General features: G+C 43.8%; 1 protein-coding gene across 1 annotated transcript in view; it reads right to left on the bottom strand.

Moving 5' to 3' along the window:
• EIF3H (eukaryotic translation initiation factor 3 subunit H) overlaps nucleotides 1–16779 on the bottom strand; it is a 172457-nt gene that overhangs the window by 16733 nt on the left and 138945 nt on the right. The window contains exon 6 of the mRNA XM_075827987.1: nucleotides 3064–3184. Coding sequence (XP_075684102.1) covers nucleotides 3064–3184 — 121 coding nt within the window. The remainder of the gene's footprint in view (nucleotides 1–3063; nucleotides 3185–16779) is intronic.

Raw genomic sequence — 16779 nt, 5'->3', positions numbered from 1 at the left:
CCTGGCCTGTGATGCGCGGGGTATTAATGTTCATTTTCAATAATCTATATATTACATGTCACAGATGGAAGCAATTTTTTTTTTCAGGGAAACATTACACAATATAGAATTTCTCATCCGAGAATATGGATGTGATTTAATACTGAAGAACAGAGTTACGGAATCCATTTGGGGACATGAGGAAAGATAAGACGTGGGAAAAGAGGCGCAGTCATATCAAGAGACTTGCTTCATCGTCTAAACTTCTCATACACGCAGCCACTCATTTAAAGGGTATGTATACTTTTGCATTGTAATATATATATATATTATTTTTTTATTTATTTTTTTCATTATTGCTCCAATGCATCTAAACGAACAAATGAGACAACTTTGCAAACAGTTTTAGCAAATGTATCGCTTTGTGTTTACAGCTCCTATGCAGACCTATGAGTCTCCATGGTTATAAACTAATAACAAACCTGCGTGTAGACGGAATCTACAGTCGTACTCTATGTACATTTGCATAAAACTGGATGCAAACATCACAGTCTAATGTGTTTAAAAACGGACATAGATACGTGGGACAGGTTGGATTTTAAGAGATAAGTGGCGCCAGGTGTCAATCAGCTACTTATTTCCCTCTCTCGGACTAGACCCCTCCAGTGTTTTATCACGTCCTGTTGGCATAGCATGAAACGTTTGTGGGAAAACCCCTTTAAAAAGGTACCTAAAAAAACTGGATCGGCAGGCAATCTAATGTGTACGGGGCCTCCTGAATGTCCCCAAATGTCAGCTGAAGGGGTAAAAAGGGTCAGGCGTATTAAAATATTTTGTTGCCACGGTATATAAGCCCCTTTCAAGAAGTGGAAATTTTAATCCTCTACCCACATTGAAATACATATGTACATTTGGCCGAGCATTCACGTTTCGGGGGGAATCAAAAGATTGCGGTCAGCCGACTGAGCATTCAACCGGCAGCGATTGGATTTGTACGGCCGGCTTTAGTCCAGCTGTTTTGGCATTGTACATGTGGTGGGACTATCTAAAGAGGAGATGATCGGGGAGTGAAGGATTTCATTATAGGAACAATGAATAAAAACAATGAAGGTTTTGTCAGCCGATCATCAGTGCTGAATAGAAGGGTTTACGTATGGTAGGAGGACATCACTTTTATAACCGACATTTAAAACGGAAAGCATTTATCTATCGGAATAAAAACTTTCCCCGGAACAAATAAGAATTTGTCTGATTGATGTCGGAGATATTAAGCGTCTTGTAATAAACCAGAACTGGAGCAATTAGGAATAAATGAAGCCTGCATGGATGAACCTTCTCCTCTGGCTTCATACAATAAAACTCTGTTCTTCTGAGTGATATTCTGCGAGAGATAACGTTGTAAACATATTTAATGACCGCCGTTCTGCTCGTCTCCTCAGTGCCTGTAAAGAGGTGTTTTCTCGAATCAAATCCAAAAAAAAATTATTCCTGTAATTCTGATCTGTCCTTTATTCCCCATAGGAGACTATGAGAAGAAAAAAAAGTGACCATAAAAAAAGTGGTGGGAAATTCTGGAGAGCACGTTACGCCAGAAAAGACTATAGAATAGATTCAACCACCAAACAACGTCAGACGTTTCTCATACTGCAGGTAACGCCAACACCTCCATCGAAAACATTCAGTGGTATATTACATGCTTTGCCTTCCTGATCATTGAAATATACTGCTTGGTGTATCAGTCTGATAAATCATGCGATTATCGGATGCCGAGAAGGGGTTAGGTTGGCACGGAGAGGTCGGAGGCTAAAAGGTTTGCATTGGCTTCAGGGGAAAAACACCTACCTAAAAAAAAAATATCTTTTGGGGGCAAAAACAAATATAAAAAAATCCAAAAAGCAAAACGAAGACCACTTCAAGCCCAAACAGTGGGAGCTCCGCACAACACAAAGGTATATAGTCTATAACAAACCTTTAGGCCTAGTTCACAGTTTTTTGCTGGAAGAAAAAATCTGTTTAAAAACTTCTTCCGTTTTGAGGCAGATTTTGACCTGCCTGCGCTTTTTTGCCACGGTTTTCGCCCGCCGGAAAAAAAACCCCAGAGAAAGATGCTCAGAAACGAGCACCGCAGGTTTCTTCCATCTCCCATTGAAATCAATGGGAGGTCAGAGGCGGAACCGAGGCAAAAAAGGACATGCCGTATTTTCTCGCGAGTAACAAAGCTACCAGGAAAAAAACAAAAACGCCTCTGCCTCCTGATTCAGACACGGTTTCTGCGTAAAACTCAGTGCCAAAAAACTCTGCGTGAACTTTATAAAAACGTATTAGTTACATTTTAAACTATTGAAAATCAAAAAATGTGAAAACCAGACAGTCATTTTCCTTCAACAAAATAAATAAAATGTGAAAATATATATTGCACAAAAGAAAAAAAAAAGTAAAAAAATTAAAACAAAGTAATAAAATAAAAAATAAATTGTCAAATATACACAATAAAATAAAACATTTCACCCAGAAAAAAAACTAATTGTAAAGCATCTGATGTGTGTAAACTATTATTTAGCCCAGGTAAACATACTAGTCATTCATTGAGCTACATAAACAGTTGTGTCCAGATGCTGAGGGAACTCCCTCACTCACAGCGGGAAATCCCAGCACAAAGTGAAGAACCAAATCGGCAAGTAAGTTACAAGCAGCTGCAAAGTCTCTCTAGGAGGTTGGGTTCTCACGTGGTCACCAAAACGTGCTTGTTTTTTTGCTGCATCGTTGCGAAACAGCAGCAAAAACGGTGTGGTTTGCTCTAAATCACAACAAAGAAAAACGCAATTTGATCGCAACGTAAAAACCCAACCTGAGCGTGAATCTTGGGAAACACTTGCAGGGTATTTGTCACATCCTATGAGCAGAATAAGCTGGGCAACTACACTTTAGATTATAGATGAAGTTGCATTTTGCTTTTAATTAATTTTCCTTGAAAAAAATAAAAAATAAAAAAAAGTTATCAAATATCCAAAAATGTTACATTTTCTCCAGGCTGCTGACATCTTGGTTAAACTTAGGGCACCTCTCCTGCTTCTATGCACCTACCTGGTGTTTCTGTTGCGTTTGCTTGCTGGCATTCCTCAAGAAAGTGTTGTACTTCACAATATCCTGACTCATTTCATCCACTCGGTCCATAAGGAGCTGAAGACTCTTCTCCAGATGATTACTGTACAGGGAAATAAGCCAGGCGTTAGGACTCAGAAGTACTTAGCGGCCATTGACAAGTGGGGCACTTAGTGATTACAGTCAATCACTTGAAGAGTCGATTGGAGAAAAGGCGACCTTACATGCAAAAGGTGTCATTGAACATACTAAGGTGCGGTAAAGAGCACTTCACACAGCGCATACTACACCAGACACCATTAATACAGTATCTAAGGGGAGGCAGAGAGTCAAGAGACCCTCGGCAAACATTTTCTGCCCGTCAATCGGTATGGTCAACACAAGCGTGTAAGACAACATATACGTAAGGTGCGAGTGTTCGTTCATCTCGGTCAGGTTTCCGTCACTGACAGAAATCTGACGGATCCATTATAAGTACAAAAAACTAAAACGGAAGTCATTCAACATCTCAATATTGAAGGACTACGTAGGCGGTGTGCGCGTTCAATGTTGCCAAGGTCAACTGTTCATTTGGGGATAAGCAGTTTTCTTGTTTATAAGGTTTCACCTGCATCTCGTTCATGAATATATTTTTTTTGCTTAATATTTGCACATGACGACGTCAATAAAAGGTTATTCTAGATCTTTTCCGCTCTGCTACATCTTCAATCCAACGATCGAGATAACCCCATTCATCCAGTAGTTGGTGCAGATTAAAAGGGGGAGTGCGAGAATAGAAAAGCATTATTACCTTCTTCTAGAAACAGCGCCACTTTTGTCCATAGACCTGGTCGGGTATTGCATTGATGTACAGCATTACCCCGCACAGCTCTTGAACAACAGTGGCACGGATTTTCTAATCTCAATCTCTTTGAAGAGGTTGTAGGAGTCCAGAAAAAGGCTTACGTGGAACAACTAATTTTTTTTCCCTGCGCAGTTTTAGGGATCATTCAGACGAGCGTGAATCTCATCCGTGTGCTGTGTCACCTGCATAGCACACTGATGCAATACGCAACGCACACGGACAGATTTACATGCCGATCAGCTATCGGTCTTGTTGGTCGGCGCTCGTTTTTACAACCAATATTGGCCGGTGTCCAGGGACCCTTTCTATGCACCACATTCTGGAGTGATATACTGTAGAATTTCTAATTGCATGCATTGAAATTGCACAACATACTACTACAAAGACGGCCACAAAATGACAATACAGCACAAGCTTATGGGATATACATAACACTCCCAGTATAAAGCCACTTTCACACGTTCATTATACACACAGCTGCGAGCACAGCAAAGTAACTAAACACGTAATGTACAGGGTGGACACATGGCTGGAAATCTTGGAGCCAAACAGATGCTTCTGGGAGCCAATACAGGAGCTCATCCAAGCAGGCCTATATAATACATCCAAAAGTGGGAGAATACGACTGACTGTCCAAAAGGAGGGCCTACTGGGAGATACAGTAACATTTAATGATGTGCTACATATGGAAAAATGCATTTGTTATTAGGGAACTTCCCTTATTCAATATCTGTGCATTTACAAGGTAATGAATGTAACATTGTGTATCAGAAATGCCAAATAGTTTTGTGTTTTTTTAATTTAGAAAAACTTATTGTCTGCAAATCAAAATTGATAATGCAGTAGTTTAGAAGTATAGAAAAAGCATTGCCCAGTACTGATTTAAAATGTAAGCTGCCCCAGAATCCTAAAAAAGGACAGGTCAGTTCTCCTGTGTGGTGTAGAATAGAGGATTTGTCAGCTCTCCTGTGTGGTGTAGTATAGAGGATCTGTCAGCTCTCCTGTGTGGTGTAGTATAGAGGAGCTGTCAGTTCTCCTGTGTGGTGTAGTATAGAGGAGCTGTCAGCTCTCCTGTGTGGTGTAGTATTGAGGAGCTGTCAGTTCTCCAGTGTGGTGTAGTATAGAGGATCTGTCAGCTCTCCTGTGTGGTGTAGTATAGAGGATCTGTCAGTTCTCCTGTGTGGTGTAGTATAGAGGATCTGTCAGCTCTCCTGTGTGGTGTAGTATAGAGGAGCTGTCAGTTCTCCTGTGTGGTGTAGTATAGAGGAGCTGTCAGCTCTCCTGTGTGGTGTAGTATTGAGGAGCTGTCAGTTCTCCAGTGTGGTGTAGTATAGAGGATCTGTCAGCTCTCCTGTGTGGTGTAGTATAGAGGATCTGTCAGCTCTCCTGTGTGGTGTAGTATAGAGGATCTGTCAGTTCTCCTGTGTGCTGTAGTATAGAGGATCTGTCAGCTCTCCTGTGTGGTGTAGAATAGAGGATCTGTCAGCTCTCCTGTGTGGTGTAGTATAGAGGATCTGTCAGCTCTCCTGTGTGGTGTAGTATAGAGGATCTGTCAGCTCTCCTGTGTGGTGTAGTATAGAGGATCTGTCAGCTCTCCTGTATGGTGTAGTATAGAGGATCTGTCAGTTCTCCTGTGTGGTGCAGTATAGAGTATCCGTCAGTTCTCCTGTGTGGTGTAGAGTAGAGGATCTGAAAGTTCTCCTGTGTGGTGTAGTATAGAGGACCTATCAGCTCTCCTGTGTGGTGTAGTATAGAGGACCTGTCAGTTCTCCTGTGTGGTGTAGTATCAAGGAACTGTCAGCTCTCCTGACTGCTGTAGTATGGAGGATCTGTCAGCTCTCCTGTGTGGTGTAGTATAGGGGATCTGTCAGCTCTCCTGTGTGGTGTAGTATAGAGGAGCTGTCCGTTCTCCTGTGTGGTGTAGTATAGAGGAGCTGTCAGCTCTCCTGTGTGGTGTAGTATAAAGGAGCTGTCAGTTCTCCTGTGTGGTGTAGTATGGAGGATCTGTCAGCTCTCCTTTGTGGTGTAGTATGGAGGATCTGTCAGCTCTCCTGTGTGGTGTAGTATAGAGGATCTGTCAGTTCTCCTGTGTGGTGTAATATGGAGGATCTGTCAGCTCTCCTGTGTGGTGTAGTATAGAGGATCTGTCAGCTCTCCTGTGTGGTGTAGTATAGAGGATCTGTCAGCTCTCCTGTGTGGTGTAGTATAGAGGATCGGTCAGCTCTCCTGTGTGGTGTAGTATAGAGGAGCTGTCAGTTCTCCAGTGTGGTGTAGTATAGAGGATCTGTCAGCTCTCCTGTGTGGTGTAGTATAGAGGAGCTGTCAGTTCTCCTGTGTGGTGTAGTATAGAGGAGCTGTCAGCTCTCCTGTGTGGTGTAGTATTGAGGAGCTGTCAGTTCTCCAGTGTGGTGTAGTATAGAGGATCTGTCAGCTCTCCTGTGTGGTGTAGTATAGAGGATCTGTCAGTTCTCCTGTGTGGTGTAGTATAGAGGATCTGTCAGCTCTCCTGTGTGGTGTAGTATAGAGGAGCTGTCAGTTCTCCTGTGTGGTGTAGTATAGAGGAGCTGTCAGCTCTCCTGTGTGGTGTAGTATTGAGGAGCTGTCAGTTCTCCAGTGTGGTGTAGTATAGAGGATCTGTCAGCTCTCCTGTGTGGTGTAGTATAGAGGATCTGTCAGCTCTCCTGTGTGGTGTAGTATAGAGGATCTGTCAGTTCTCCTGTGTGCTGTAGTATAGAGGATCTGTCAGCTCTCCTGTGTGGTGTAGAATAGAGGATCTGTCAGCTCTCCTGTGTGGTGTAGTATAGAGGATCTGTCAGCTCTCCTGTGTGGTGTAGTATAGAGGATCTGTCAGCTCTCCTGTGTGGTGTAGTATAGAGGATCTGTCAGCTCTCCTGTATGGTGTAGTATAGAGGATCTGTCAGTTCTCCTGTGTGGTGCAGTATAGAGTATCCGTCAGTTCTCCTGTGTGGTGTAGAGTAGAGGATCTGAAAGTTCTCCTGTGTGGTGTAGTATAGAGGACCTATCAGCTCTCCTGTGTGGTGTAGTATAGAGGACCTGTCAGTTCTCCTGTGTGGTGTAGTATCAAGGAACTGTCAGCTCTCCTGACTGCTGTAGTATGGAGGATCTGTCAGCTCTCCTGTGTGGTGTAGTATAGGGGATCTGTCAGCTCTCCTGTGTGGTGTAGTATAGAGGAGCTGTCCGTTCTCCTGTGTGGTGTAGTATAGAGGAGCTGTCAGCTCTCCTGTGTGGTGTAGTATAAAGGAGCTGTCAGTTCTCCTGTGTGGTGTAGTATGGAGGATCTGTCAGCTCTCCTTTGTGGTGTAGTATGGAGGATCTGTCAGCTCTCCTGTGTGGTGTAGTATAGAGGATCTGTCAGTTCTCCTGTGTGGTGTAATATGGAGGATCTGTCAGCTCTCCTGTGTGGTGTAGTATAGAGGATCTGTCAGCTCTCCTGTGTGGTGTAGTATAGAGGATCTGTCAGCTCTCCTGTGTGGTGTAGTATAGAGGATCGGTCAGCTCTCCTGTGTGGTGTAGTATAGAGGAGCTGTCAGCTCTCCTGTGTGGTGAAGTATAGAGGATCTGTCAGCTCTCCTGTGTGGTGTAGTATAGAGGTGCTGTCAGCTCTCCTGTGTGGTGTAGTATAGAGGAGCTGTCAGCTCTCCTGTGTGGTGAAGTATAGAGGATCTGTCAGCTCTCCTGTGTGATGTAGTATAGAGGAGCTGTCAGCTCTGCTGTGTGATGTAGTATGGAGGAGCTGTCAGCTCTCCTGTGTGGTGTAGTATAGAGGATCTGTCAGCTCTCCTGTGTGGTGTAGTATAGAGGAGCTGTCAGCTCTCCTGTGTGGTGTAGTATAGAGGATCTGTCAGCTCTCCTGTGTGGTGTAGTATAGAGGATCTGTCAGCTCTCCTGTGTGGTGTAGTATAGAGGAGCTGTCAGCTCTCCTGTGTGGTGTAGTATAGAGGATCTGTCAGCTCTCCTGTGTGGTGTAGTATAGAGGAGCTGTCAGTTCTCCTGTGTGATGTAGTATAGAGGAGCTGTCAGCTCTCCTGTGTGGTGTAGTATAGAGGATCTGTCAGCTCTCCTGTGTGGTATAGTATAGAGGATCCGTCAGCTCTCCTGTGTGGTGTAGTATAGAGGAGCTGTCAGCTCTCCTGTGTGGTGTAGTATAGAGGATCTGTCAGCTCTCCTGTGTGGTGTAGTATAGAGGATCTGTCAGCTCTCCTGTGTGGTGTAGTATAGAGGAGCTGTCAGTTCTCCTGTGTGGTGTAGTATAGAGGATCTGTCAGCTCTCCTGTGTGGTGTAGTATAGAGGATCTGTCAGCTCTCCTGTGTGGTGTATAGAGGATCTATCAAATAGGACTTGTCAGAAATGTTGACATGTCTGTCTTAGGAATACTTGCATTCCTCATTAAGTTATTTCGGAGCTATTTTCTTAGCATTGTGCGGTTTCTCGGTTAATCCCCCAAAAAATTTTTGAAATCGTTGTTGTTGCCATTCCTCCTGTCAATGGGGTGGGCCCCTACACAGTGACACGTCAATCAAAGCCTCTTTAAACGAGAACTTCCAAGCACCATAGATCCAGCAGCATAGTCCCACTGTCCCAGCACATGAGACTTCTGTCCCAGGAAAAAAAATCCTATCACTGATCGCTTCACCCAAGAACAGATTCTCCTGTGCAGATCAGTGTTGCACTGAATTGGGGGACGATGTCTGTTGGAGGCAGTGTGTATGGAGCTGTGGAACCTGAAAAATATGACAACTGTTGAGGCCCAGGAAAAAAAAAAAAAAAAGTTTCACAAGCCCCAGTCTAGTTTACACTAATTAGTTACCACCAATCCAGGAGGCAATAGGCGCATTCCGGCAGCGCCCAGGAGCCTATAGCCAGTGACGTCCTCAGGTTCTATGAGCACTGCATCAAACTCTCTCACACCTTGACATAATAGTACTCAAAGGATCGAGGTAGTTCAGGCACCCTGATGTTCATGCTCCCTGACATACTCTGAGGGTATGTTCACACGGCTTATTTTCGGCCGTTTTTCGACCGCGTAAAAAAACGGCCCCGAAAAAGTGCATGTCACTTCTTGAGCCGTTTTTCATAGACTATAGAAAAACAGCTCCAAAAACGGCTGTAAAAAACGCAGCGAAAAACACGAGTGGCTAAAAAAACAACTGAAAATCAGGAGCTGTGTTCCCTTGAAAATAGCCCCGTATTTTCAGACGTTTTTAATTTTGTGTGTGCACATACCGACGTTAAGGTGATTATGCATCACTATCATTGGCCCATGCAGTCCAGCGCCAGTGCAGCTGAAATGCACAGTAGCGCTCCCCTCGCAATTGCGGAAATTCGAAATACCGTTAATTGGGTCCCGCACAGGATGATGCGACCCCCGGTCGTGTGAATAAAGCCTTACTGCACACACTCAGATATAGAATAATGGACCCGCTCTATACATTAGACTACAGGGTCCCTAACCCCAGAGTGTTGATTCTAGAGACGGGATTATTCATCTACCATTAATGCCAGCTCAAGATCTCCGAGATGAAATCATCAATGAAGAAGTTGTAGCAGGACAGACCAGTGTCACACAGGAACGATCTGTCACCGCTGAGGTAAATATAAATCGGGACGTGTGATGCGATCAGGCTTCCGTCACCGGCTCATGACTGAACATCAGCGAGGATCTGCGGCAGCTCGTCCTCCTGCCGCTTGAATTTTTCTGCGCATTTTCCTATCCTCCGGAGCGCTGGGTCTAACATTTACTTCATAGCCATGTCTGTCAGGAAGAAAAGTGACAAGGTACAAGCTGCGAGGCCTGAACGGAGGAGCCAGAATTTCCCCTCGTGTGCCACAGCCATAGATCACATCTTTTTTTTTTTTACAACACTAACACTATGGAAGAAAACGAGCTGCATGAGCGGATTTTATATGAAACTCTGGGACTTCGGCCGTGGAACAGGGAGTTATTGTTAGGACTTTGTGGTAACGCAGTGTTTGCTTCCGTCACCAGGGAAACCGGGGCCTGGAAACCGATAACTAAAACAGATGTGGTGCGAGACATGAAGTAACTGATAAGTACGGTCCAAGTGTACAGACCCGTGTTTTGGTTTTTTTTCTTCGTAGATTTCAATTGTACGTTACACCCCGGTGCTCCTATAAAAAGGACATTGCAGATTGACACTCCGTTATTTTAATAAAAGGAAACATGAATAAAAGGTGAAAAGCGGACTTAAAAAAAAAAAGACGGGACTACTCCCAAACTAAGGAAAAAAACGTTAAATTTGATACTTCTACATTATATTAAAAACTGAAGACGAGACACACCAATACACGACGCTGCAGACATGAACAGACGTTGCATGTAGCAGAGGTAAACTTGTCATTTAACTCTTAACGTGCCCATAAGAGTCCTTGATTCAAGGTTTAGTTAAAAGGGTTATCCGGGACTTAAATATTGTTGGCCTATCCTTAGGATAGGCCATTAGTATTTAATAGGTGGAGTTTCGATGCCCACCGTTCACTTGAATGTAGCGGCTACGGCACTCGGAGGTGCCATGACGGGTTACACAGGCACACCAGCTCATACGAACAGGCCGTTATTCCTTGTACTGAAGCACTGCCCCATTCAAGTGTATGGAACGGAGCTGCACTACCAGGCACAGCCACACCAATATGTGAGGCGCTGTGTCTGTGTAAACAATAAAGCGGACTAATGCGGATCGGACCTCCATCGATCAATTATTGATGGTCTATCTTAATGACCGTGGCTATATTCGGGATACGTATAACACAAGATACTATTGTATTGCTTTTTAATGGGGTCGTGCGTATTGCTGTATAAACACGTGGCGGTATACGAATATGTGCTTTTTTAAGCAGAGTCTGGAGAAGCATGTTGCATTGGATGGCATGTATAAAACAAGGCTTTCTGCTAGAAGCAGATTCTATAGGGGAATAAAAAGGGGGTTGTCTTGCATTGTAGATTACGTAACGATCGTTGGATGTGTCTGCAGCAACAAACTAGATCGGTCAGTTCTATAGATTTTATAATGGTTTCTACTGTCAATATAATGAACGTATATTTCCTCGCACTATGGCTATATTCAGACGAACATGTGCGAAATCGGCTGTGAAAGACGGCAGTTCTTTATGTAAGATTCGCACCTGTGCGGGACCGGTTTTAACAGATCCCTCCTAGACTTCAGCCCTTCACAGGGTGCGGTAAAACAAAACAGCGCCATAGATATACATGCTGCCGTGACGGCCATTAAAAAAATGTTTGCCACACGGACTATTTATACGTTCGTCTGAATAAGCCCCAAGGGGTGGTATATTTGTAATTCTAAAGTATATGATTTATACATCTAACTATGTATTTTATATATTTTTTTCCTTTCTGTATTCCTCCCGGGTTCCATATTGTATACCATATTAAAATCCGAAATACAGTCGTGTACATAAGGACTAAAGACCCTTTTACACTGGGCAATAATCGGGCAGACAATTCATTCATAGAACGCTCGTTGCCGATAATTGTCCTGAGTAAACAAGGCAGCGATCAGCGGATGAACGAGCAAACGCTCGATCATCTGCTGGTCATATAGTTTTAATATTATCGAGGTCGGCAGCGCATCTCTGTGTAAACATGGAGACGCGCTGCCGACATGATAATAATGTATGGGGAAGAGGGATCGGAGTAACGACCGCTCATCCCCATCCATAGCTCCGTGTGACAGGAGCAAACGAGCGCCGATCAACAAGGTCTCATTCATCTGCGCCCGTTGCGCTGGCCGGTGTAAGAGGACCTGTGCGCTGTATTCAGAGGCGTTGATTTCACAGCAGTGATATGTTACCATGTCTGCCTGAGACTACACTGCAGTGATATGTTACCATGTCTGCCTGAGACTACACTGCAGTTATATGTTACCATGTCTGCCTGAGACTACACAGCAGTGATATGTTACCATGTCTGCCTGAGACTACACTGCAGTGATATGTTACCATGTCTGCCTGAGACTACACTGCAGTGATATGTTACCATGTCTGCCTGAGACTACACTGCAGTGATATGTTACCATGTCTGCCTGAGACTACACTGCAGTGATATGTTACCATGTCTGCCTGAGACTACACTGCAGTGAATGGGAGTTTAAGAAAACCTATTCACAAGTTACCAATGAAATCCATTCTGAATCAGCGCCAACACACACCCCAAAATTGCCCTTATTGATTTCAATGGTAGGAAGATTTTTTTTTTTCCTGATCGGCCATTGATGGAAAAAAAATATAAAAAAGCAACATGCTTTATGACCGCCTCTGTCCCACCATTGACGTCAATGGGAGGCAGAAAAACACCACGGCGCTTGTTTGAAGCTTCTTTTGCAGCTTTTTTTGCATTACATTCTACTGCCCCAAAAAAATACAAGGAAAAAAAAACAAAACCCGCTACCATTTCAAATCAGCTGTGTGAACTATCCCTTAACCAGTTCTCTAGTGCTGTTAGCTCTTGCAGTATGTTTACCTGCAGTCCTATGTAAAACACATACATGTTCACATCTGTGTTACAGGCTTAGTTTGGAGCCTCAGTCGCAGATTCCGTCGTTTTTGAAGGAAAAATAGCGCTACATGCAGCGCTATTTTTCCAGTCAAATGAATGAACCTTAGCGCAACTCGATGGACCTGATTATAAGTCAATGTGTGACATCGGGCACCGCCGATGTCCGTTGCACTTCCATTATGAACGGAAGCCACTACGCAGATGTTGAGAGCCTAACACAGCTCGATGACAAAGACTTTAACTTGCATAACTACAAAACAACATCTAATAATCTATAGAACACAATGCAAAGGGCTGAACAAGTGATCTGGTCAGGAATAGTGGTACCGAGCATCTCATCGCAGGCCCACACTGCGGCCACAACAACCAGAAGCCTTCGAGACTCCAGGTGCCAACATAATGCGGTGTCTGAAGTCCAATAAAACACGTAAGGCTTCATTCACATCTTCATCGGGACTCCGTTCACGGGTTCAGTCGGACCTTACCGTTAGAACCCTGACTGAAGCAACCGGAAACCGTAGGTTTCTGTTTGCATCACCATTGATTTCAATTTGGACGGATCCTGTGGAAATGACGGAAGCAATACCGTAGTCGACTGCGCTATTTATTCTGTCAAAATGACGGAACCCTTATACAACGGTGACAAACGGAAAGCATGTGCACCGGATCCGCCCCAAATGTAATCAATGGTGATGCAAACAGAAACCTATGGTTTCCATTTGTTTCGGACAGGGTCCCGTTCATGGGTTCCCCTGATGGAAAGCTCCGACTGGACCCATGAGCGGAGGCCTGACGCAGATCTGAACGAAGTCTTACTATAAAATTTAAAAAAAAAAAACCTGCAAAAAAATAAAATATTTTTTTTAAAAAAAATGCCATTTATGATTTTTGTTCAATGTAATAAAAACATAAAATGTAAATAATTAACAGTATACAGCAGGCGTGCCCTTGTGTCAATCCCCCTCCTCTCATTACTTGATCATTTATCTTCAGTGACCAGCACACACTAGTTTAAATGGGAACGGTCCCTATTTTAGGATGGTAAATATGGTGCCCGGGCGGGTAGTTACTACACCCACTTACATAAAACAGTTGCTGGTCGGGAGCCGCAAGACATGAAGTTACGGACAGCCAACGTGTGAACACGGTCAATAAAACCTGGAGACCCAAGAAAAGGGTTTGAGCTTTAGAATAAGAGGCAAAATGAATATTTATGGAGTCGTCCGTAGGGAATATAGAGCAGACACTTAACCCTACAGCTGCTGGGGTAGTCTGATTTAACGTCATGCCCGAATATAAAAAAAAAAACCTAAATAAATTGAAAAGCATAAAAGCAATCTGCTTCATGCAGTAACCCGACCCGAGTATGTGCATATAGAAAAGAACCATACGTTCGACATTAACCGGGAACACAGACCCAGACAGGAAGGCTTTATAGTGTGTATCATGACATTATATTAGCTCTGTTTTAGAATGTTACCGGATCAGCTGAAGTGTTACGCCTGGCCCAATGCCCCACCTACACCGTGGGTTTACATTCTTTTTATATAGATTAAAAAAAAATAAAAAATTTAAAAAAAAAGCGCAACCATCTGACATTTTTCCCGAGCCAATATGATGATATATAGTGCGTCTATCCGACGCGGCTGCATAACAAGTACTTAATTCAATATAGGCATTGTGTGGAATTTGATTTCAGCGATCTGAAATAGCAAATGTCTTTGGCAGGCTGCGAAATTGTTCGCTACCACTACAAAGTAATAAATGTGAGCGTTCTGCCCTGAGCTGAACCACGGTCATCGCTTTATCCCCCTTGTTGAGCTAGTGTATAAAAGCTTCATGAATCAGGAAACACATCTGTGGCTGTCAGGGACGCCGGCCGTTATTCGGAGGCAGCTCCGGCCCCCCATCCCACGGCCGAGGAAACATAATAAAAAATAATAACAAGGTGATGTTTAGACGTCTGTGTGATAAGGCGGGAACATGTCCAGGAAATGATGGAGACTGAAACGTTGGCTGATTGCTGAACATTACGATCCGGCGCACATAATATGTGGGTGATAAAATGTTCTCAGCGACAGACGTTAGAAGGAAACTACTGTGCTGCGGCGTGCCGGGACCGCTCATGTACCTATAGTTACTGCAATCTACAGGAAGAAGGGAATACAGATTTACTGTTAATTCTTCAACATTAGGAACCTCTTGATTAATATTAAAGGGGTTGTCTCATAAAAATGCCAATCGCCGCAGATCCAGCTCTGCATACCCCCCCCCCCCCTGGAATCAGCCGTGATCGCCAGGGGAAGCAGCTTCCGGCTATCCATTTCTGCTGCAGTGGCCATCGATGTAGAAATATAGCATTAGATAGCAGCCATTTAAATGAATAGTTGTCCATGTAATGCATGAACTGGCCAAGTCAGTCAGAACGGCTTTTCGTTGTGGATCAGAGGGGGCTCTTAAGTGGGGGACACCCGCCTGTGAGGTCCAAATACCCTTCATAAGAAAACCCCTTTAATATTAAATAGATGGACCATGAACTAAAGGCACTGTTAGGCCTTATTCACACGAACGTGTGCGTTTTACGCTGCATTTTTTGCGCGTTGCACTTCCATGTGTCATCAGTATGTGCTGCGTGATTTTCACGCATATGCCATGCTTATGACACGCGGTTTTGATGTTTAGAAAAAGAAATGAAGGAAGTGCTTTTTTTTTTTCCCCTTCGTTTCTTTATCTACTGTAGCGCGAATCACGCGCGACACACGGAAGCGCTTCCGTGTGCCATGCGCGATTTTCACGCACCCATTGACTTCAATGGGTGCGTGATTCGCGAAAAACGGCCAAGTATAGGACATGTCGTGAGTTTTACGCAGCAGACATGCGCTGCGTGAAAATCACGGACTGTCTGAACGGCCCCATTCACTAACTAAGATCCGTGCGACGTGCGTGATTTTCACGCGCGTATCACGGACGTAATACACGTTCGTGTGAATAAGGCCTTAAAGTAACACCCCGTAATGCAGCCAGGTTGCCCTTTGAAATGAATGGATGACAAAGCAGTCCACGGAAATGGATAAAAACGGCCATCAATTATTCATACAAAAGTGCTTGCAAACAGATGATGGGGGGCATTTAGAAGGAAGACGCATCACAATCCGTTTCTAGCGCAGATAGCACGACTCTGAAGCCCCTTTAAAGAAGGATTTCCACTAAAACAATCTAACACCAGGGGGAACTTACTGCAGACTGTTAGTCCATTGATCTCAATAATAACACAGTAAGCTCCTAAAGCTACCACCAGTAGCGGCAGAATTCTGAAGTAGTGTTAAAAAGCAGAGATTCAGTTTAAGAATAGTTTCCTAGAGAAACTAAAAAAACATCGAGCACCAATTCCAAACTGCAGGGGCACCGTAGTCTCCAGTCGTTTTTTGCTGTCATCGCTGTGTGATTAGTCTATCAATTATCCACATTTTATTTTTTCTAGTGCAACTAGGGAGACAAGGGTGGCTGCTTCACTAACAATTAGGCTAGGGATCCATGGCGATACGGTGTTGCCGAGGAGCCCTGCCCTTATTTGCGTTTGGATCCTCTCATCAGCAAAGCGGTGAATTTATCGATAAATTATGTTTTACATTTTGTTGCTATCATAGTGTCACTGCCTGCGAGGGTCCCGCGTTGGCTGTATAACCGGCTCGTAAGTCATATTACAGGCTACATCCTTGTGAATATTGGTTTAGCTCACAATGCAGCCTACAATGTGCAAATAGGTGCTGAATAAATTGCAATATAGCCAATAGTTACGTGGCCATACAGATTGAAATTCGCCTTCATCGCCCATATTTGAGCATTGGCTCAGTTTTAGCTGCACTCATAAGATGCATGGACCCTATGAGGTGGTGCACAGAGATGCTACACATCTGTAATATACTCGGTGCCCGCGTGAGAGTTTGCTCTCCCCTGTACGCAATGCTAGAATACCAACGGTAATACGGAATTCCCATGGAATATATTCAGGTTCATATTACACTTAAGAACGGATATAGATGCAATTACTTAGTGAATCATTCTGCACGCCAAGGCATATTACATGAAGACGTCTTAAAGGGATTGTCCTGGATTAGAAAAACATGGCTGCTTGCTTCCCAAAACAGTGCCCCACATGTCCTCAGGATTTGTGTGGTATTGCAACTCCATCCCATTCACAACACTAGAACGGAGCTGCAATACCAGTCAGACCACGAACAAGTGGTGTAGTCAGCCGCCATGTTTATCTAATCATGGACAACCCTTTTAATGATAAAT

This window comes from Rhinoderma darwinii, chromosome 5, assembly GCF_050947455.1.
Source record: "Rhinoderma darwinii isolate aRhiDar2 chromosome 5, aRhiDar2.hap1, whole genome shotgun sequence".
In the NCBI taxonomy this organism is placed as follows: domain Eukaryota; kingdom Metazoa; phylum Chordata; class Amphibia; order Anura; family Rhinodermatidae; genus Rhinoderma; species Rhinoderma darwinii.
The sequence above is the reverse complement of the archived record's forward strand: the minus strand, read 5'-3'. Positions and strand labels throughout refer to the sequence as shown.